We start from the raw sequence: 23,178 nt of genomic DNA on the forward strand, positions 1-23,178 counted from the left end.
ATAGTTTATTATTGGTATATACAAATGCAACTGAATTCTGAATATTGATTTTGTATCCTGCTACCTTACTGAATTTGTCTATCAGTTCCAATAGTTTTTTGATGGAGTCTTTGGGGTTCTCTATATATAGTATCATGTTATCTGCATATAATGACAATTTTCCTTCCTCCTTACCGATTTGGATGCCTTTTATTTCATTTTTTTGTCTGATTTTTGTGGCTAGAACTTCCAGAACTATGTTGAATAAAACTGGAGAAAGTGGACAGCCTTGTCTTGTTTGTGATCTTAAGGGGAATGGTTCTAGCTTTTCCCCATTGAGTATAATGTTAGCTGTGGGTTTATATGGCCTTTATTATGTTTAGATATGATCCCTCTATTCCCACTTTGCTAAGAGTTTTTATCATAAATGGCTGCTCTATTTTGTCAAATGTTTTTCTGCATCTATTGATATGACCATATGATTTTTATTTTTCATTTTGTTGATGTGGTGTATCACATTAATTGATTTGTTGATATTGAACCAACCTTGCGTACTAGGGATAAAACCGACTTGATCATGGTGTATGATCTTCTTAATATATTGCTGAATTCTGTTTGCTAATATTTTTTTGAGGATTTTTGCATCTATGTTCATTAGGGATATTGGCCTGTAGTTTTCCCTTTTTGTACTTTCTTTGTCTGGTTTTGGAATCAGGGTGATCATAGCTTCATAGAAAGAGTTTGGGAGCCTTCCCTGCTTCTGGATTTTTTAGAATAGTTTGAGAAGAATAGGTGATAATTCTTTTTTGAATGTTTGGTAAAATTCACTTGTGAAGCCATCTGTTCCAGGGCTTTTGCTTGTTGGGAGCTTGTTGATTCTGATGTTTTTCTTCTCTTTCTTTCTTTCTTTCTTTCTTTCTTTCTTTCTTTCTTTCTTTCTTTCTTTCTTTCTTTCTTTCTCTCTTTCCTTCTTTCTTTATGTTTTTCTTTTTCTTTTTAAAAAGATTTTATTGGGGAATAGGGGAAGAGGAACAGTGTTGGGGAATTGGGGAAAGGGAACAGCCAAGTTGTTGTCCTTCAATCTTGGTTGTGAAGGGTGCAGCTAGCTCAGCTCCAAGTCCAGTTGCCATCCAGCCACCCATTGGCAGCTCAGCAGCAGCTCAGCTTGGGTGCAGCTCACTGGCCCATGTGAGAATTGAACCGATGATCCTAATGCTCAGAGCTCGTGCTCTTGACCAACTAAGCCACTCGGCTGGCCCTGTCTGATGTTTTTTCTCATGGTTACACTGGGGTTATGGGTTTTTGGAAGGCAACAGAGGCAAATTGTCATTCTGAACACATTCTATTAATGGTACATTCCATCAACATTACCTATTCCTGACGATGTTAACCTTAATCATCTGGCTGATGTCGTGTTTATCATGTTTCTCCTTCGCAGAGTACTCTTTCTTCCTTTCCATACTGTACTATTTGGAAGCAAATCACTAAGTATAGCTGAATAATATTCCTCTGTGTGTGTGTGTGTGTGTGTGTGTGTGTGTGTGTGTGATATTTTGCTTATGCATTCATCCATCGATGAGTTGCTTGGGTTTTTTTCACATTTTAGCTATTGCAAATTATGCTGCTAGAAACATGGGTGTATAAATCTCTCTCTCAGAGCCTGCTTTCAGTTCTTCTCAGTATATACCTAGAAAAGGGATTGCTGGATCATATGATAGTTCTATTTTTAATTTTTTGAGGAACCTACTGTACTGTTTTCCATAGCATCTGTACAATTTTACATTCCCAATAACAGTATACAAGGGTTCCAATTTCTCCACATCCTCACCAACACTTTTTTTTTTGGATAGTAGCCATCCTAATGATTCTGAGGTGATATTTAATTGTAGGTTTGATATGCATTTCCGCAATGATTGATGATGCTGACCATCTTTTCATGTGGTTATTTGTCATTTGTATATCATCTTTGTAGAAATGTCTATTAATTTCTTTTCCCATTTTTGAGTCAGTTTTTGTTTGCTTTGTTGTTTAGTTTTAGGAGTTCTCTATATATTCCGAGTACTATTCACTTATCAGACATGTGATTTCAAAATATTTTTGCCGATTCTGTGTGTTGCATTTTTACTCTATTGATGGTGACTTTCAATGCAAAAAAATTTGAAATTTTCATAAAGGCTCATTTATCTATATTTTCTTTTGTTTCCTGTGCCTTTTGCATCATATTCGATAAGTCATTGCCAAATTCAGTGTTGTGAAGCATTTGTCCTTTGTTTTCTTCTGAGAGTTTTATAGTTTTAGGTCTTACATTTAGGTTATATATCTATTTTTTTTTTGGTATCTATTGTTAGGTAAGGGTCCAACTTTATTCTTTTGCATGTGAATATACAGTTTTCCCAGAACCAGTTGTTGAAGGAACTGACTTTTTTCCAATGAACAGTCTTGGCACCCTGTCAAAAATCATTTGACAGTATATGTAAGGGTTTGTTTCTGTACTCTCTATTCTATTACATTGGTCTATATGTCTGTCTTTATGCCAATTTCACACTGTTTTGAGTACTATAGCTTTGTAATAAGTTTTGAAATGGTTTGAGTCTTCCAGCTTTGTTCTTTTTCAGTATTTTTTGACCATTTGGGGTCCCTTGAGATTCCATATGAATTTTAGGATGGGTTTTTCAATTTCTGAAAAACAACTCATTAATATTTTGATAGTGAATTATTAAATCTATAGATCACTTTGGGTAGTGTTGTCATCTTAACAGCATTAACTCTTCTAATCCATGAACATAGTATATGTTTCCATTTATTTATGTCTTTTTTAATATTTCAGTAATGTATTTAGTTTTCATTGTACAAGTCTTTTACTTCCTTGGTTAAATTAATTCCTAAATATTTTATTCTTTTTGGTTGTAATCAGAAGCATTTTCTTAATTTTCTTTTCAGATTGTTCATAGTTAATTTATAGAAATGCAACTATTTTTGCATGTTGACTTTGTATCCTGATACTTTGCTGGGTTTATTAGCGCTAAGAGTTATTTTTGGGGAATATTTAGGATTTTCTACATAAAAATCAATATCACGGGCTGGCCGAGTGGCGCGTTAGTTGAGTTGGCTTGGGACGCCAGCTCTGAGCAGTAGGGCCCCAGTTCGGATTCTACATGAGGGCCAGTGACGCTGCACCCTCTACAGCTAAGATGGTGAACAACAGCTCAACCTGGAGCTGGGCTGCCATGAGTCACCAGCGACGACATAGGCTGCAGTGGGGCTGGCTGGCAGCTGGCGTGAGCTTTTGTGAGCTGCCGTGAGCCTCTGTGAGTGGCCGTCCAATGGCCAGCGAGCAACTGCCTCACCTGGGAATAGCACAATGATAATACCAACTTGGGCCAGTGAAGCGATGTCCTCCACAACTAGACTGAAGAACAAAAGGACAGCAACTTGTCTGTTCCCCTCCCCAATTCCCCAACACTGTTCCCCTCCCCCAATTTCCCAATAAAATCTTTAAAACAAACAAACAAAAATCAATATCATATGTTATCAGAGATAATTTTACCTCCTTTTTTCCAATTTGGATGTCTTTACTTTCTTTTTTTCTTTTTTCTTTTTTTGCCAGAATTCTTCTAAGATTCCAGTACTATGTTGAATAGAATTGGCAAAAGTAGGCATCCTTGCTTTGTTCCTGATCTAAGGAGGAAAAGATTTCAGTCTTTCGTCAGATATGATTTCATCATTAAATATATTAGTTTTTCATATATGACCTTTATTATCATGAGGTACTTTCCTTCTAGTCATAGTTTGTTGAGTGTTTTTACCATGAAAAAGTATTGAATATTTGTCATATGCTTTTTCTGCATCAATTGAAATGATCATGCTTCCTCCCCCCCTTCTTTTAATGTGGAGTATTACATTTATTCATTTGTATGTAGAACTATCCTTGCATTCCAGGAATAAATAACACTTGGTTATGGTATATAATCCTTTTAAAATAGTGCTGAATTTTGTTTGCTTGTCTCTTGTTGAGAATATTTGCATTTATTCCTTTTTGAGTAAATTTGGGAGGTTTTGGTCTTTTTTTTGTTTTTGCTTTTTTTTTTAAAATTTTATTGGGGAATTGGGGGAAGGGGAACAGACAAGTCGCTGCCCTTTTGTTCTTCAGTCTAGTTGTGGAGGACTTTGCTTCACTGGCCCAAGTTGGCACCATCATTGCGCTCTTCCTGGGAGAGGCAGATCAGTCGCACGCTTCTGGATGGCCACTCACCATGGCTTGAGGGCCGCTCATGCTGGCTGCTGGCTACACACGGTAGCCCATGGCAACCCACTGCAGCAGGGGCTGCAGCCTACACCATTGCTGGGGACTCATGGCAACCCAGTTCCAGGTTGAGCTGTTGTTCAGCACCTTAGCTGTAGAGGGCAGTGTCACTGGCCCTCATATGTGGGATCTGAACCGGTGTCCTCTGGCGTCCCAAGCCAGCTCTTAACCAACGCACCACTAGGCTGGCCCTGTTTTTGCTTTTTAATTAGTTTCAAAGCTACAGAATGGTTAGACATTTACACCTCTCACAAAGTGGTTTTTTATCTTTTAAAGAATTTAAAATTTTCATTTGCATCATTGAATTCTTGGCACTAATCTGTTCATAATATTCCCTAATAATTATTTAATATCTGTGAATCTGTATTGATGTCCTCTTATTCCTGATATTGGCTAATTTGTGTCTATTTTAAAAATATTCAGTTGGCTAGAGTTTTATTAAATTCTATTGATATTTTCATAGAAATTTTTTGTAGATAATATTTTTCTTGGCTTTCTCCAGCGCCTCCTCTCTCCGGGTCTCGGCTCTCCAATCGGTCTACCATGCCCCCCAAATCTGACGTGTTGAGTCAAGATGAGCTACGCAAAAAGCTGTACCAGACGTTTAAGGATTGGGGTATACTTGACACGCTCAAGACTCAGCTGAGGAACCAGCTAATTCATGAATTGATGCACCCAGTATTGAGTGGAGAAGTACGGCCCCAGTCCATTGCAGGGAAAGGGAGCGCCCTCTTAATAGGTGCTTCGAACTCTCTGGTGGCAGATCACTTACAAAGATGTGGCTATGAGTATTCCCTTTCTGTGTTCTTTCCGGAAAGTGGCTTGACAAAAGAAAAGGTATTTACTGTGCAAGATCTGTTACAACTCATTAAAATCAACCCCGAATCCAGCCTCTACAAATCATTGATTTCAGGATTTGGTAGAGAAAACCAAAAAGGTTTCCTCATGGAGTTTCTAAAAGAAATAGCAGCCTATCATCAGGCCAAAGAGATCTATGATGTGGGCACTCAGACAAGTCCAGCATTGCCTAGCAAAGACTCCCTTGCTCAGAAGCTTCAGCTTATTGATAATCAGTTTGCAGATGTTCACTCTCAGTGTCCAAAGTTAGAATCTTTAGAAGTGAAATTAAATGAATATAAGAGAGAAATAGAACAGCAGGTTCAGATAGAACTGTGTCAAAAGTTGAAGGTTTTAAAAAATACTGAAATTGCAAAACTTATACTGGAAGAGAAAAGAAAGTCTGAGAAAGAATTAGCTGAGTTCCGGAACGAATTTGAGAGAGCTCGTCAAGCAAAATCCGAAGCACTTATTTCTCAGGAAAAGATGACCCTTGAGAGAATTCAAAAGTACCAGGAGATTGAAACGAAAGAAATTTATGCTCAAAGGCAGCTTCTGCTAAAAGATATAGACTTGCTAAGGGGCAGAGAAGCAGAGCTGAAGCAAAGAGTTGAAGCTTTTGAATTGGCCCAGAGGCTACAAGAAGAAAAAAATAAAAGCGTGGCTGATGCTCTTAGGGCACGGGAGCTGGATATAAAGAAGATTGAGGAGACCTATGACCAGAAGCTCAAGAATGAAATTCTAAAGTATCAACTGGAACTAAAGAACAGCTACATCGCTAGAACTAACAGACTGATTGAAGAAGAAAGGAAGAATAAAGAAAAAGCTATACATTTGCAAGAGGAACTCACAGCTGTTAATTCAAAAAAGGAAAAACTCAGTCATTATGTAAATCGTGTGAAAGAACTTGAGATTGAGCTAGAGTCTGTCAAAGCCCAGTCTCTGGCGATAACAAAGCAAAACCACCTGCTGAATGAAAAAATGAAAGAAATGAGTGACTATCCACTGCTGAAAGAAGGGAAACTGGAGCTTCAGGCGCAAATTAAATTACTTAAACAACAACTGGAAGACAGTAGAAATGAAAACTTGCATCTCCTAAACCGCATCGCTCAGCCATCTCCTGAGCTGGTAATTTTTCAGAAAGAATTAAAGAGAGCAGAAAATGCTATCGAATTGGAGCATAAGGAGTTCGAAGCCCACAAGCAAGCTCTGCACAAACAACTGCAAAAGGAAATTGAGCATTCTGCACAGCTGAAGGCCCAGATATTAGATTACCATGGCTCTGTGAAGAGGCTAACTATGCAGGTGGCCGATTTAAAATTGCAACTGAAACAAACTCAGACAGCCCTAGAGAATGAAGTGTACCGCAATCCAAAGCAGTCGCTGATGCATCGTTCTGTCAGCGGTTTCGGGGTGCCCTCCAACGGTGACAGAAGCGGGGATTTCTTGAAAAATCCTCTCGAACAGGAAATGCTGATGGCAGGCACAGTTACCCCAATGGTTGTACGTTATCCAGAGGCGAGCATGGACAGTAGCTCACCCGATTCAGACCTTGAGTTTGTAGCCAGTACTAAGGCAAGAATGAAGGAGCTGGAGCAAGAGGCCGAACGCTTGGAAACAGCTTTCCAAGATTACCATCGAAGAGTGAGTCAGTACCCTGCCGCTAACCGCCCATTAGTAGCCAAGAGCCGCTTGCCTGGAACAGCCCTGCACTTGCCTGGAACTCTCAAGAGCATCAGTTCAAGTACCTCTGAAAGGCGTATTTTTGCAAAGGGTGGCGCCATGTCCCAGCATCCTCTGGTGGGTGACACAACAGAAACGCTGACGGGCAGCGCCGCCTCACGGCCCTGCAGAGGCACTGGCAGACGCCTCTCTTCCACTCCCCTTGCCAAAGCTAAACGAAGTTTTGATGGCAAAATGCATCTGGAAGGCCTGGGCCGGTCCGCTGTTGCCCCCAGTCCTTGTCCTGACAGAACGCTCCAGCTTTCACCTGCCGAGTCTAGGCACAGCCTTTCTGTCCGTTCGCTCCCCAGGTCTTTGGAGCACAAGGCCAGCCTTTATCAAAGACAAAGTGAACTTCAAGACAAAACTGAGTCTTCAGATACAGACAAGCTACCTTTTAAGGATAATGAGGAATTTGAATCATCTTTTGAATTTGCAGGGGACATGCCAAAGCAGTTTGAAGCGAATGGCCTCCGTACTGATGGCGACATGCCCCATTTGGACGCTGCTACAGCTGCTCCTGCCAGACCTGTCTCCTGTCACCACCCAAGGGTAGATCAGAAACAACCTGAACAGAGAGAAGAAGAAAGCATATGGGAGCAGCAAGTGAAAGAACCAAGGCAGAAAGAAGAAAGAAGGCAGAGTGAACAAGAAGTTTTAGGAAAGGAACGAAGAGAGCTAGAAAAATTGGATCAAGAAATGCGGGTTATTGAAGAGTCATTGAAGATTGAAATGGAGAAGCAATTAGAAATAAGTATTCAAGAAACGAAAGACAAATCTGTTTGTGCTGGAAATCCTTTAGAGAAATACATGAAAATCATCCAGGAGGACCAGGGCCAGGACCAGGAGACGGCAGATAAGAGCCCAATGGTTGTCAGAGAAGGTTCACAAGTGGACACGCTGCCATCTAGTGACAAAGACAAAAGTTCCACAGGCTTTTCTCCTGAAGAACCAGATGACTTTTGGTAACCATGTGTGCTGTGCAGCTTCTTACTCATATAACTAAAGGCCTGTGAGTTCTCTGTAATAAGACAAAATTCTCAATAAAAATTGTATGTGTAAAAAAAAATTTTTTTTTCTTTACTCTTCTTCCGTTTTTCTGGGGTTTTTTTAATTTTAATTTTTTTTATTTCAGTGCTTTCTTCTCTTTATTTACTTCTATTTATTTTGAAGTTTAGTTTTTCTTATTTTCCTAGTTTCTTTTTTTTTTATTAAAGATTTTTATTGGGGAATTGGGGGAATGGGAACAGTGCTGGGGAATTGGGGGAAGAGGAACAGCCAAGTTGCTGTCGTTTTGTTCTTCAGTCTAGTTGTGGAGGTCGTTGCTTCACTGGCCCAAGTTGGCACCATCATTGCGCTCTTCCCGGGCGAGGCAGATCAGTCGCCGGCTTCTGGATGGCCGCTCACGCTGGCTGCTGGCTACATACGGTAGCTTATGGCAGCCCACTGCCACAGGGGCTGCAGCCTATGCCGTCGCCGGCGACTCACGGCAGCCCAGCTCCAGGTTGAGCTGTTGTTCAGCATCTTAGCTGTGGAGGGCAGTGTCACTGGCCCTCATATGTGGGATCCGAACCGGGGCCCTCTGGCGTCCCAAGCCAGTTCTTAACCATTGTGCCACTCGGCCGGCCCTATTTTCCTACTTTCATAAGGTAGGATCTTAATTAATTCAGGCTTTTTTTGTTATATATACATTCATCACTATATATTTTTCTTTAAGCCATGTTTAAGCTTCATCTCAGTAGTTCTGATACCTTTTTTCACTACCACTCAGTATCATTCAGTTAATTTCTTTTTCTTTTTCTCATCCTTGCTTTGACATTGCTATTTATGTATTTATTTATATTTATTTATTGCTATTTTTAAATTAAATTTATTGGGGTGACAATGGTTAGTATAGGTTTCAAGTGTATATTTCTATAATACATCATCTATATATCACATTGTGTGCTCACCACCCAAAGTCAGTTCTCCTTCCATCACCATACATTTGACCCCCTTTACCCTCTTCTACCACCCCATCCCACCCTTACCCTCTCGTTACTACTACTAAACTGTTGTCTGTTTGCCCTTGCTTTTTTATGTTATTTAATTCCAGCTATTTGAGGATTTTCTAGATGCATTGCTATTATTATTATTATTATTATTATTATTATTATTATTATTGATTTCTAATTAAATCACTATTTTCCTACTGTGGAACAAAGAAGAAATAGTATGAAGAAGAAAAACATGGCAATTTTAGAACACACATAATAATGATAACTTGTGTTTGACAGGCAGGATTGTGAAATTAGAATGACTAATTTAAAGGAATTGATGAATCTCTTGTTTTAGATGTTTGTTTTATTTTCTCTAAAATATAATAGGTACCTGGCCTTTTGAGTTGAATATGATTCAACCTTGGCAATAGAACAGGAAATGGAGTGTACGTTAATTTGCATGGATTTTTATATTTAGTCTTTAACAAAATCTGTGATATAATGCTGGAATTCTTAAGAATTTTAAATGAGAAGTCCTCTAAATGTAAAATGATTAGCCCATGTGTACACTTTTTATTGGTATCAATTCACCACTAGAATCCAACTCTCATTTCAAGTTCCATATTTTTTTCACAATACTTCACCCAAATTTATATTAAATAAGAGAAAAATATTTCTTGATAGCTGGGTTTTCCCCCTCAACCCTGAGAATTTGTATAATTGATGAGGAAACTTTCTGATTAACTTTTTTTGAGGGGTGTCACATCTTAATTATGAAGATGACAAAGTCCTCATAAGACATCCTTTTTTACCTAAAGTGTCTAACATGCCTTCTGGGGTTTATAGTCAAAAGATATTTACATCTTTAATGCATCTTTACATCTTTAAACCCTGGAGACCAATCAGAAACTCACATAGCACTCCTTTATTGTTGTCATTAACCATCCTTGTCCGTGGAGAATATTTAATTTTAAATGAAAAACGAAGTCATCTTTAGGGTAGCATGTTTGGAGCCGGTTCTACTCCGATGGTTTCCAAATAGAGTGATTCCCATGGGATGCCTAAAATAATACTCCATTTTCACAGTTAAGTGTGCCAGTTAGAGAGATACCTAAGTGAGAGAGAATCATGCCTTTGAGAAGGTTAATAAGAGAGATGGGACCCCATTGGTCTCAAGGTACAATTTGAGTGCAGGATAGCTAATTTCTCAAACTTCCTCAGACAAATTGATCTGGTTTTGCCATAATTAGCTATAGGTTACACCAGGGCAACAGGCAATTCCCACTGGTGAAATGAAACTTTTGTATCCTTTATCTTAAATTAAGCTCATGTAAAGTAATTCATGATTTTAATTAGTCTCATTGGACCCTATTAAAAAGTGAATTTAGTCAAAGAACAAAATTAGAAAGAACCTTAAGAAATCCCCGAATAGGAGATTATAGATTCAAAGACAAGTGTTTCCTTAAGTTTTCGTACTTGTCACACACACACACACACACACACACACACACACACACACACACACAAATCTCTTGGGTGGATGTCAGCATTATTAGAATAATTTCCAAAGAGTCCACAAGTTAAAAGTAACTTTAATGTATATGCAAACACTACCTTCTGACTCCGTTCGTGGGGAATTATATCTGCCCTTGACCACATGCCTTTATAAAAAAATCTATTTGAAAGAGTAATTTATAGCTTCCAGTTTAAGCTCATTTTACATTGCTTAATCCCTGGAAGTTAGTTTAAAATTTATTGACATTCATTAACTCCTTCAGTAGAAATAGTCATCTTATACTGTTCATCAGGTTTAATAAATATAATCTAGAATAAATGGGAAAAATAAGAGCTCTTCTAAAACTGGTTCCCTTATGTATAGACAAATTTGAACAACAGCTCTTCTTACTTCTAGTACACACCTTTAAAATAACATTTTACTCAATTTCTTGGCATTTTAAATATATGTTTTTCTTTTAAAAATGAGGCTGAATGGCAAAATACCGTTAAACAATTTTTTTGAGAAAATTTTATTGTGAGTTCAAATAAGACATTTCCATTAGTCAATCAGATAAACATGCTATAATCTTTACTTTACTTAATATGCTTTTATTATTTGTATTCTTTTTAAGGCTATACACACACATAGACATATATATAACCTCATGACTATTGTTTGGTTGCTTAGACTGAGTAGTTGTTTCAAACTATATTAGAAACTATGTTGTATGAGGCAGTATTCTCTGCTAGTCCTTTAATGAGAGTAGTCACACAACAGAATAATGATTTAATTTCACCATTAATGCTCCTAGGACTTATATCAAATAAATATAAAATCACATTACAACCAAAGTATAATAACAATTAAGTATGCACAGGATTTGAGTATTGGCTACCAAAAATATTATCCTTGTCCAATTCTTCCCAAAGACATCTATTATATTCAGCCATCTTAAAAGGGTTTTCTTCCTGTCTCCCACCAAGATTTACGAATAACTCTGGGAAGATAATTATGGGGAGGAAACTCTGACTGTGTAACTAAAATTGGTAAATATGAAAGAAGAGAATAAAATGGTGAGAATAACAACTCTGTGATTTATCTAAAACACTGCAATAGGGTCTTCATACTTATACCTTCAGAGTAATTGAAAAGGAAAACAAGGCACTATGTTAGCTCTTGGTAAAAAATATAACATTTTACACCTCCTGATTGAGGCTAATTCCGAATACTAAATAATTCAGATATAATTCAGATGTTTCTTTTACATTTTCCAGAATCTCATATCACGTAGGGGAATTTCTTATTTTAAGTAAGAAAGGTAGTGTTTTAAATTTTAAAGCTTTTCCCTAAAGTAGATAGCTATTCTTGTTAATCATTTTTGGTTAAATAAGAGAATTTCAGTTTTGATGATAGGTTATCAGATGACTATGGAACAGAAATTAATTATTCTTAAAGAAGTGTTTAAATACAGCTATCTTATACTATTCATGCATATAAATAATCCCTCGAGAGACTGAAAATCATATTCTTCCTAAAGACAGAGGATGGGAATAGGAAAGAGGAAGACAATGGAGATTTAAATTTTAGGTGCCTTCTTTTAGTGTTTAATACTTTCACTTGCAAATATGTTGTGCTTTCTTAAGTCATAGAAGTGCCTTAAATAATTTAATCTAAGAAACAATTCAGTCAATCCTGTCCATATGCTTCCTAAATCAGCAACCAGTTAGGATACACTTGAATAGTTTCATCAATCGAGAATTTTATATTTTGAAGGCAGTCAATATCATTTTCAAAAAGTTTTGCTTCTTAGAGAGGTTTTCTTTATACTGAACAGGAAGGTGCTTTCCTGTGACTTTCCCCCATTGTTCCTAATTCTACCCTTTTCATCTTTGAAAATAAATCTCTTGTTTAAGTCTTTTAAATGTGTAATGATAGTGACTTCAGTTCTGTATATTTATCTTCCCTAATAACTGCCGTCAAACCTTACCTGTCCTGGCCAAACACAGTAATCCTGTCCACCCTTATGAACTTGCTCTATTTTTTCACTTGGATCTTTAAAATGTAGGAACACTTAGAATTGAGAAAAACACTCCATTATTTATTTATTATTTTATTTTTGTAAATTTTTATTAAATTTATTGTGGTGACATTGGTTAGTAAAATTATATAGGTTTTATTTGTTTATTTTTAAAATATTTATTTAGTGATTTCTAGGTCCTCCTTGAAGGATGGAGATACAACTGGTGGACCACTTGGATTGAATATTGTGGAAATCACTGATGGCTATGACATCAGTGTAGAGAGTAGCCATCTCACCTCTCAAGCAGCTTAGAAGTTATTGTGGAAAGTATTCCAGGAATTGTAAATGCTATAGAGAATAACAGAATTAGGTGAAAAAAAATTAGCCATATGTGACATGTTCTTCATTTGGTATACATATAAAACAGAGTGAAGGAGCGAAGGAGGGAATGATCCTATTTCTCTGGGTAAATTTTAAATAATTTTAATAAATGTAATAACTTTAGTGAAATTGCATATGTCACATCTTGAGAGCTAAAATATCACAAAGTGTCAGATATTATTTTATTTTATTATTTTATTTATTTAAATTTTTATTAAATTTATTGGGGTAACATTGGTTAGTATAATTATAATTATATAGGTTTCAAATGTACACTTCTATGATACATCATCTATATATTGCATTGTGTGCTCACCACCCAGAGTCAGTTCTTCCATCACCATATATTTGACCCCCTTTTCTCTCTTCCACCATTCCCCCTCCCTCCTTACCTCTGGTAACCACTAAATTGTTGTCTATGTCTATGAGTTTTTGTTTCTTTGTTTGTCATGTGTGTTTGCTGCTTTCAGTTTTATATCCCACATATGAATGAAGTCATATGATACTTGACTTTTTCTGTCTGATTTATTTCGCTTAGCATGATAATCTCAAGATCTTATTTTAAAGTGTAAAAATGTCTAGATAAGACATACATTCAGATACAATCACTACAAATTTTGTCCACCAGATGGCACTGTTAGGGAGCTTTTCAAAAGGCCAGTCAATAGTCATTCTGACTTTGAACAGTAATAAAATAAACTACCTCTCAATGACCATCTTTAACTGGTAGGGTTTGAATATACTGTATGTCATTTCCTTTCTTATAAGGTTTTTAATCAACCATTAGTAACTTGAACTCATTGCATTGTTAATATTGAAAACAAGCATAATTTGGTAAAAATTTATAAGTATATAAAATTCTATTCTGGGTTATTATCCTTGTGGCCAGATTAATCAGTGTTTCCAGATCAATCAATAATTATTAATAAATATTTGGCAGCTACATTTCCTTTGGAGCAACTGTACATAGAAATTGAGAAAACTTTTTTTTAGTTTTACTTAAACATTTTTTAAAATTCAAAAATTAAAACATAATGATAGTGCATATATATCTTTCTTGAAAAGAGACTGGACACTAACCATATACTTTGGCCCATGTATTTGGGAAATTTCTCTTGAGTCAGGCGATCTGGTCATAAAGAATACTTTTGCATTATATAATAATTTGACCAGCCCTTTCCTTTTGAAGAAAATAGGAAAACCTCATAAAATTAAAATCCTCAGGAATTCTGCCAAACAGACGACTCTGAATTGTCTACCCTGTAATATATGAATAATATTTGTTGAAATTTGCGTTATCCTTGAACTACTCTTAAAGGATACATGCATGTTAGATTTGTTTGATTAATTAATGGGATTGTTAAAATCTATTTGAATTCATGAAATATGTAGGGGAACGCACTGAACATTTTAACTAATAAGCATACGTCAAACTAGAAGAACATATAGCAACAGCTAATATTTTCTAGGAGAGCAAAAAAAAAAGCTGTATCTAAATCTCTAGAACTTCAGTTAAAATGACTTTTTAAAAAAGATTTTATTGGGGAATTGAGGGAGGGGAACAGTGTTGGGTAGTCGGGGAAGGGGAACAGACAAGTTGCTGTCCTTTTGTTCTTCAGTCTAGTTGTGGAGGACGTCGCTTCACTGGCCCATGTTGGTATTATCATTGCNGGTGAGGCAGTTGCTCACCGGCTATTGGCCGACTGCTCACAGCGGCTCACGGCAGCCACGCTGGCTGCCAGCCACTCATGGTAGCTCATGGCAGCCTACTGCAGCAGGGGCTGCAGCCTACTCCATTGCCTGTGACTCACAGCAGCCCAGCTCCAGGTTGAGCTGTTGTTCACCATCTTAGCTGTAGAGGGCGCAGAATCACTGGCCCTCATGTGGGATCTGAACTGGGGCTCTGCTGCTCAGAGCTGGCATTCCAAGCCAACTCTCAACCAACACGCCACTTGAACGGCCCTAAAATGGCTTTTGAAGTATTGAGGATTTCTCAGTTACTGGTGAGGAAAACCTCATATCAGAATGATGTAAAAAAATTATAAAAGAAGGGGAGGGCATTATTGTCTCACGCAATAGAAAATTTCAGTGTATTATTATAGCTGGATTCATCATCCTACATGTCATCATGACTCTAGATTTATGCAGCTGTAGGCATTGTTTTCCTCCCATTGACATTACAGTTAAATTATTCTCTTTCCTTGTGCTATAGCCCTCAGGAGTTCCAGAGTTCTATCTTCCCAAGTTTAAGTCTAATGTAAAAGATACCAACTTTTTCTTGTTTGCTTAAGTGAAAACTCAAGAGTTAGTTTGATTGGACCTTACTGAGTTATATATCAAACTTTGAGCCCATTTCTCCTGTCACATACTCACTCAAGTTCTATGATACTAACACATACTTTGAAATTTAGGAAGTTGTATTTCTCCAAAGAGAAACAAAGCAAAGGGATAGTTGCTAAGGAGATAAAAATTCAAAAATGCCTCTTAGTAGATTTTGGGATTGGGGTGGGGTTAGGTAGAATAGCACCATGTGACTTAATTAATATTCCATATGTGTGTTTTCTCTTAACCCTCTTTTCCAATTTTTTTCCCTTTTTGCTTAAGAAACTTTGATCACCCTAACCAGTTTATTCTTAGAATTCATACTTCCTGAATCCTCTGTTTCCATTAACAAAAGAAAGCTAATATCTGGGACCAGGCCTAATCAGGCCCTTAGTATTTAGGTATTTGCCTAAACAAGTTATGTGCCTTCCCAGAGTCCCTCTCTTAAGACATTGCTACATCTATCTTAAGCCAGTGTGGGGATTTCCTATGAACAATTAACTAAAAATAAAAATATTTGAGTTTATAAATGGTATTTCTTTGTATCTGCAACAAGCAGGAAGTGAACTGCACCGTTCAACCACCCTTAAGTGTTAATCCTGAAGGACAGTGAAGAAAAGGGTATAATTTGAAGGGAAATATAAAAATGTATGTATATATACAGAGGGTGCCAAAAAATGTATATGCATTTTAAGAAAGGAAAAAACTGTATTAAAATTGTAATTCTCAATGTATACTGATAACAAAAGATGAATACAAGTCAGATGTATACTTTTTTTTGGCACCCCGGTATATACACACATACACATATATATAATAGTGTAATCTTTAAGATCATGAGTCTCTCATTGGCAAGTTTTTAAAATTCTCTGTGCCTCAGTTTTCTCACCTTTATAATGGAGATCATATTCTCATTGTAGTACTGTTGTGAGATACAAAGAAGATAGACTTTGTAAGGGACAATGCCTGGTATATAGTAGGTGCCAAATAAATATTCTATCTAATTATTGTCCATTCTCCTGTAAGGACAGGTAGCTTGAGGTGAAGATCTATATGCTCATAATGTCTAATTATATAGGAGATCTGAAAAGTACCAGATCTGTGGGATAATAATAACAAGCAATTTGGAGAAGGATTATATACTTGAATATCTCAAATGAGTTAAAGCTCTGAAAATAACTTTGTCATTCATTTATTACTTATTTATTAATATTTTGACAATTAGTCAAATACCTATTCTTATCAGGCTCTGAATTAATTCTGGGATACAGTAATACATAAGACATGTCTTTACCTTCAGGAATCTCCAATTTACTGAAAATGCAGATATTAATAAAACAAACAATTAAATGCACAATTCAAGCACTGTAAATATGAAAAGGAAACTTAGGGCCTAAGGAAAATGGGACAATGTCACAAAATAAATAATAGAAAGAAAAGATGTAGTTATAGAGATAAAAGAAAGCTTTCATAAATAGGCAATTATTGAGTTGCGATTTGAAGGAAGAACATGTATTAATTAAATGAAGGGGATAGCTTTTGGAGAGGGAGATTCTAGGGAGAGGAAACAGCATGTAATATCAACATCATTACATTATTTCTAAAATGGTTTATTATCTTAAAAACATAGAATGATAATTGTAATATCAGGTTTTGTCATTTTGGAAGTCTGACTACTGGAGATTTCTGGTACTTAAAATCAGTTTGGCCTATGGAAGTGATGTCAAGTAGTTTTAAAATGGGTTTTCTGAGTGCTGGGCAAATTTCAGAGAAGTAGGCATGTGTCGGAAAATATCTCAGTGGTGTTCATACTATTTATTACTTAAACTCAATGTCTGTACATGTCTTTTTCCTTCCATATTTTACAATAGGGCATTTTTGAGGTTGTTTTTTAGAATCTCTCCTCAATCTTCTAAACCAGTAGTCAGTATTGATTTGTCTCTTAGGATAGGTGTGGAACATAATCTTTAAACTTTTAATTTGGGGAACAACTACTTTGAAGCTCAAGCAATAAAATGACACGTTTGGTAAAAAGATTTCTTTCAGCTCTTTTTCTAGAAATTCAGCATCATTCTGTAATCCTGGAGAGCTGGAGGTTGAACATATCCAGAAACATGACTTCTGGCTAAAGCATGGATTTTTTAATAGCTTGGTAATGAATAACAGCAAAGCTTCTCTAAGTGGTTTTGCAAAGGAGTGAGTGTTTTAAAATGAAAGCAAAACAATGTAAGAGATCAGACACTCTGTGGTGACTGGCAGCTGCTGGACTGGTGTGTGTGTGTGTGTGTGTGTGTGTGTGTGTGTGTGTGTGTACATGTACTTGCGCACATGCCTACATGTGAATTATTTGTTATGTGTCTCAGAGACTTCTAAGAGACAGCTTTGGAAGGGGTAAGGCCTTGCTATTATATAGGTAGTGCTTATGGCGTCTTCTGTCATTCTACTCTTGTGAAGCTTCTCTCATCTAAGGTTGTCACAGTATCTCATGTACATCATAAATATTCACTTCTCAATATGAGAGAATATACACTCACATTGAACATTTATTGTTCAGTTACAGGAAATGAATATATTTGTTCAGCTTATATTTGCAGTGATGGTAAGTCTCTGAGTTTAAAATCTCCAGATATATCCTTTCCAGTTGTAATTCGATAGGTAAGCATTCCAGATTCTGATCATTGCTCTCCTGAAAAACAGGACCTGGGTGATAATTGGACTACAATGATAATTTTAACAAAGCAATGCACTATGCATTCAATACAAAGGAATACAGGAAATGGTGTAAAATATTCACAATTTTAAAATTAGATGAAAAGTTGTATAACAGCATCATATTTTTATCATTCACCTAGCAAATATGTATTTATCCACTTAATATATTTTCACATTAATGAAAAACCAAAGAATAAGTGGATAAGAGCAAAGGAAGAATCTAGTTTGGGATAAACAATCAGGGTCCCTCACTAGATTTACAAGTTAAATACTTAGAGCTGTGTTATAGTGTTACAGTGTACATCACTCATCAGTATTTATTAACATCAATTATTTAAGATGCATGATTATTAGGATATATACAGAGCAGAGTAATTAAAAGTATGTGCTCCATTTAAGAACTTAAATTCTAACAGCCTATATTTGACACTAAAAATGTATTAATTACTTTCTATTCACTTTTAATTTTTTCCACATGAAGAACATTTCATTTTTCTTAGTAAAATGATGGGAAACATTTTAGTCCTATTACCATTGTAGAAGGAAAAACTGAATGGTGTCCAGGACACAAGAGCTGCTCAGTAATTATGTTGATTAAATATTCTTGATTGAATGAATGATAGTCCGCTTTTGCTTAAACACATTGAAAAATGTAGAACAGATCCGTGTGTGTTCTGATTACTATGCTATAAATACTTAAATGAAAAAATATATTTGTAGAGGGATCATAAAACCTTGGGTAACCTCTCTGTACAATAGTTTGTTTACTATGCCTGGTTTAGGCCGTTTGTCTAAGAGAGTTCCTTTGTGTTACTCTTTGAAAGGCTTCCTTTACTTCCTTGTTCCTCAAGGTATAGATAAACAGGATTCAGAGCAGGTGTGACAACTGTATACATGAGGGCGGTTGCTTTGTCAGTTTCTGGAGTGTGTGCAGTCTTAGGTTGGAGATAAGTGAACAGGGCAGTGCCATAGAACAGAGAAACCACCAGGATGTGAGAAGAACAAGTGGAGAAAGCTTTGCGTTTGCCAGCTGTTGAAGGGATTCTCAAGATGGTCACAAAAATGCGCACATAGGAGCACAGAATGAGAAAACAGGGACTCATAATGAAGAGCACGGAGACAGCAAACATCACAATCTCATTACGGGAGGTATCAACACAAGCCAGTTTCACTACAGGCATGATGTCACAAAAAAAGTGCTGAATCTTTCCTGTTCCACAGAAGGGCAGAGTGAAGATCCAGGTGGTCTGGATTGACTCCACCACCACCCCAGTGGTCCAAGATGCTGCAGCCAATTTCAAACACACATGCGGGCTCATCAGGAGAGAGTAATGCAATGGGTAACAAATAGCTACAAAGCGGTCATAAGCCATGGCCGCTAGCAGGCAACATTCTGTCAGTCCCAGGATGGTAAACACATACATCTGAGCTGCACAGCCTCCCACAGTTATGGTCTTGATCTCCATAAGCAGGTGGACCAGCATCTGAGGCACAACACTGGTGATATAGCACATCTCCAGAAAGGAGAGGTTAACCAGGAAGAAATACATGGGAGTGTGCAGGGAAGGGGTGACCCAGATCAGGCAGATGATGATGAGGTTTCCTCCCACAGTAAACAGGTAAATGATTAAGAACACAATGAAGAGCACGGGTTGTAACTCTGCTAGAGAGGAAAATGCCACAAATGTGAATCTGGTGCAGAAGGATTGGTTTCCACTCATAAGCTTAGAGCCAGACATCTGTGGAGAAAATAGAGAGAGCAGAGACCACATTAAAGGAATCTGGTCACCTAGCACAGGTCTCTATCACCCCCCAGAAAAATGAGCTTTCCTAGGATCAGTGATCTGACATGATAACCTATACGCACTTGGATTCCTTTAACAAGAGCTTTCTAAATAACTGCCCAATTAAAATGGATGCAATATTCCTTCCCGATTTTGAATTCTGGATCTTATGATTTTTTTTCACAGACATTTATTAGAGAAAATGGGTTTAAGCTACACAATCTGAATTTTTTTGTTTTATCTTTTGATATTCGTATATACACAGGCTGTTATAAAAGTAATATATGAAGGCATTCTAATTGTAAAGGAGTCACATAAAACCGAAGTGTATAGAGTAAAATATAAAGGTGCTATATTCTGGCCTTCTAGATGTCACAGCCCTTTAAAGACACACTTAAGCATTAGGAAGGGAGTATATTTCCAGTCATTTGTGTATTCATTTTCATACATATTTTTTACTAGGTTGTAGTATTTATTTATTTATTAGTTTCAGGTGTACAGACCTTTACACCCCTGACAAAGTGATAACCTCCCTCCCCCAGTCTACTACCTCTCTGACATCGTATATAGCTGTTACAATTCCATTGACTCTGTTCCCTATGCTGTACCCCACATCCTTTCATACATATTTTTATACAATTTCACTTGAAAAGAATGAATAGGTAGCTAAAAACCAGGAAAACTAAAACTAAGAATTTCCTTTCCACAACCTCAATGTAATTTTACAGGAATTTATTAATAGGAAAACATACCTAGAACCACAGGTAAACTTTTTTTCCTTGCTGGGCTTCTAGACTTCCTACAAGTCCAAATTATAACATGATGATGGAGTCAGCAGTATTTCTATTCTGACTGGAGACCAGAGGGATTGCATCCACTGCATGGCTTAATTATGTTTGTCTCAAGAGGAATTTGTTCGGAAACAACAGTGAACGTTCAATGTACAATTGGGTTTTCATTTTTTTAATACATTTTCCAGAGATAATCTATTGTTGTTGGTTACACCACTTAAGCTTTGATGTATAAAAATAAAGGTTTCTAAAGGATTTTCATCATGCCATTACATTAATTATTGAACTAGGTGAATATTTACCAGAGTGATTTTCTTTAAGTTCCTCAAATGGACATGACTGCCCAGGACTTGTGATTTCATCAGGTATCAGGCACAGTGCAGGACACAAAGTAGGCTTCATAAACCCCAGGAAAAGCATTCACTTTACTCGTCATCTATGATTAAATTGTTAGCAGCATAAATAAATGGACCTGGTGAGAGAAATTCCAAATTTCTAATGGAATTAAAATAATTTATCAAAAATATGAAAGTTGGTTTTTTTGCACTGTCCTCAAGAAATAATAAAACACTTCTTTCTTAAGAATCCCCATTGCTTCAAGCAGAATACAGCTTATTTTAATTTAATTTAATTTTTCCTGCTTTATTGAGGTTTAATGGGCAAACAAAATTGTAGATATTCAGAATGTACAACATGATTATTTGATAATACATTGTAAAAAGATTACCTCAATTAGCTTAATGAGCACATCCATCACCTCACATAATTTGTGTGTGTGATAAGAATGCTTAGGATCTACTCTTTTAGCCAGTTTTAAATATGCAATACAGTGTTATTAACTATAGCCATTATGTTGTACATTAGATTCTCAAAACTTATTCATCTTAGGTATAACTGAAGCCTTGAACCCTTTGATCCGCATCTCACCATTCCTCCCCCCAGTCCATTCTACTCTGTTTTTATAAATTTAATTTTTTTAATTACACTTATACGTGAGGTTACCTATTACAGTAATATCTCAGTTTGCGAGCATAATTAGTTCCAGAAACAAACTACTCATATTGCAAGACATTGCTCGTTTACCAAGTTAAAAGTAATGGCAAAAACCGCTATTACTTTTGCACCAACCTAATAGAAATCTTTGCTAGTCTTGAGGAACACTCGCAAACCAAGTTACTTGCAATCCAAGGTTTTACTGTATTTGTCTCTATGTGTCTGGCTTATTTCACTTAGCATAATGCCCTCCAGATTCATCCATGTTGTCATAAATGGCAGAATTTCCTTCTTTTTTATTGCTGAATAATATTTCTTTTTGACATTGGTCTTGGCAATGATTTTTAGATATGACACCAAAAGCATGGGCAACAAAAGCAGAAATAAACAAATGGGACTAAATTAAACAAGAAAGTTTCTCCACAGCAAAGGATATGATCAATAAAATGAAAAGGCAACTTGTGGAAAGGGAGAAAATATTTACAAACTATCTAATGAGGGGTCAATATAAAAAATATCTAAGGAGCTCCTACAACTCAATAGCAAAAAAGATAATCTGATTAAACAACGTGCAGAGGACTTAAATGGATATTTCATACCATTTCATGGAAGACATGCCATTGGGCAAAAGGTACATGAATCATCAGAGACATGCAAATTAAAACCACTTTGACATCACCTCACATTTGTTAGGACAGCTATTATCAAAAAGGCAAGAAGGGCCGGCTGAGTGGCTCAGTTGGTTAAGAGCTCGTTCAAGAGTGCGAGCTCTGAGCAACAGCGGTTTGATTCCCAGCCCGAGCTGAGCTGCCAACAGGTGGCAGGATGGCTCAGCTAAAAAAAAAAAAATGTCAGTTTGAAAAAGGCAAGAGATAACAAGTGCTGGCAAGGATGTGGAGAAAGGGAACTCTTTTACTCTGTTAGTAAGAATTTAGGTTGGTGCAGCCACTATGGAAAGCAGTTTGGAGGTTCCTCAAAAAATTAAAAATAGAACTCCCATAGAATCCAGCAATCCCACTTCTGGGTATGAATCTGAAGGAAACAAAATCAGTGTTTCAAAGAGATATCTGCACCCCATGTTCACTGCAGCATTATTTACAATAACCGAGACATGAAAACAACCTATGTCCATATTTGATATGTTTTTATTAAAAAAAATTTTTTTTAAGATTTTATTGGGGAATTGGGGGAGGGAACAGTGTTGGGGAATCAGGGAAGGGGAACAGACAAGTTGCTGTCCTTTTGTTCTTCAGTGTAGCTGTGGAGGACGTCGCTTCACTGGCCTATGTTAGTATTGTGATCATTGTGCTCTTCCCAGATGAGGCAGATCGGTCGCCGGCCATTGGACGGCCGCTCATGGCAGCTTACACTGGCTGCCGGCTGCTCACGCTGGCTGCCGGCCACTGATGGTAGCTCACAGCAGCCCATTGCAGACCCACTGCAGCCTATGCCGTCGCCAGCAACTCACGGCAGCCCAGCTCCAGGTTGAGCTGTTGTTCACCATCTTAGCTGTAGAGGGCAGTTTCACTGGCCCTCATGTGAGATCCAAACCAGAGCTCTGCTGCCCAGAGCTGGCGTCCCAAGCCAACTCTTAACCAACTAGCCACTCGGCCAGCCCTTGATATATTTTCATAGCAAAATATTAACAAAACAAAACAAAAGTTGATACTACATTTCTTTAACCTCCATCTGGACTGTGTTGAGTATTCTCAATCTAGTTCTGAAACTAAAGCATAGTATTAAAAAATAATATGAGTATAGGGTTGAATGTAGGATTTTTATTAAGGGAGAAAAGTGAAAAATCCTCTCATGTTGCTTCATATTTGCTTTGACCTGAATAACTTGGTAAAGGGGCAC

General features: G+C 36.9%; 1 protein-coding gene and 1 pseudogene across 1 annotated transcript; one reads left to right on the forward strand and one right to left on the reverse strand.

Moving 5' to 3' along the window:
* Positions 1-4,825: 4,825 nt before the first annotated feature.
* On the forward strand, positions 4,826-7,810 carry LOC109391805 (oral-facial-digital syndrome 1 protein pseudogene; annotated as a pseudogene).
* A 10,611-nt stretch (positions 7,811-18,421) lies between these two features.
* On the reverse strand, positions 18,422-20,689 carry LOC109391821 (olfactory receptor 10C1-like). The gene is given in 3 exon segments (XM_019659689.1): positions 18,422-18,612; positions 18,614-19,492; positions 20,631-20,689. Coding segments are annotated over 2 exon segments (960 nt in total). The 5' UTR covers positions 20,631-20,689; the 3' UTR covers positions 18,422-18,531.
* Between the last annotated feature and the right edge of the window lie 2,489 nt (positions 20,690-23,178).

The sequence above is a fragment of the Hipposideros armiger genome, unplaced genomic scaffold (genome assembly GCF_001890085.2).
Source record: "Hipposideros armiger isolate ML-2016 unplaced genomic scaffold, ASM189008v1 scaffold_303, whole genome shotgun sequence".
Classification (NCBI taxonomy): Eukaryota; Metazoa; Chordata; class Mammalia; order Chiroptera; family Hipposideridae; genus Hipposideros; species Hipposideros armiger.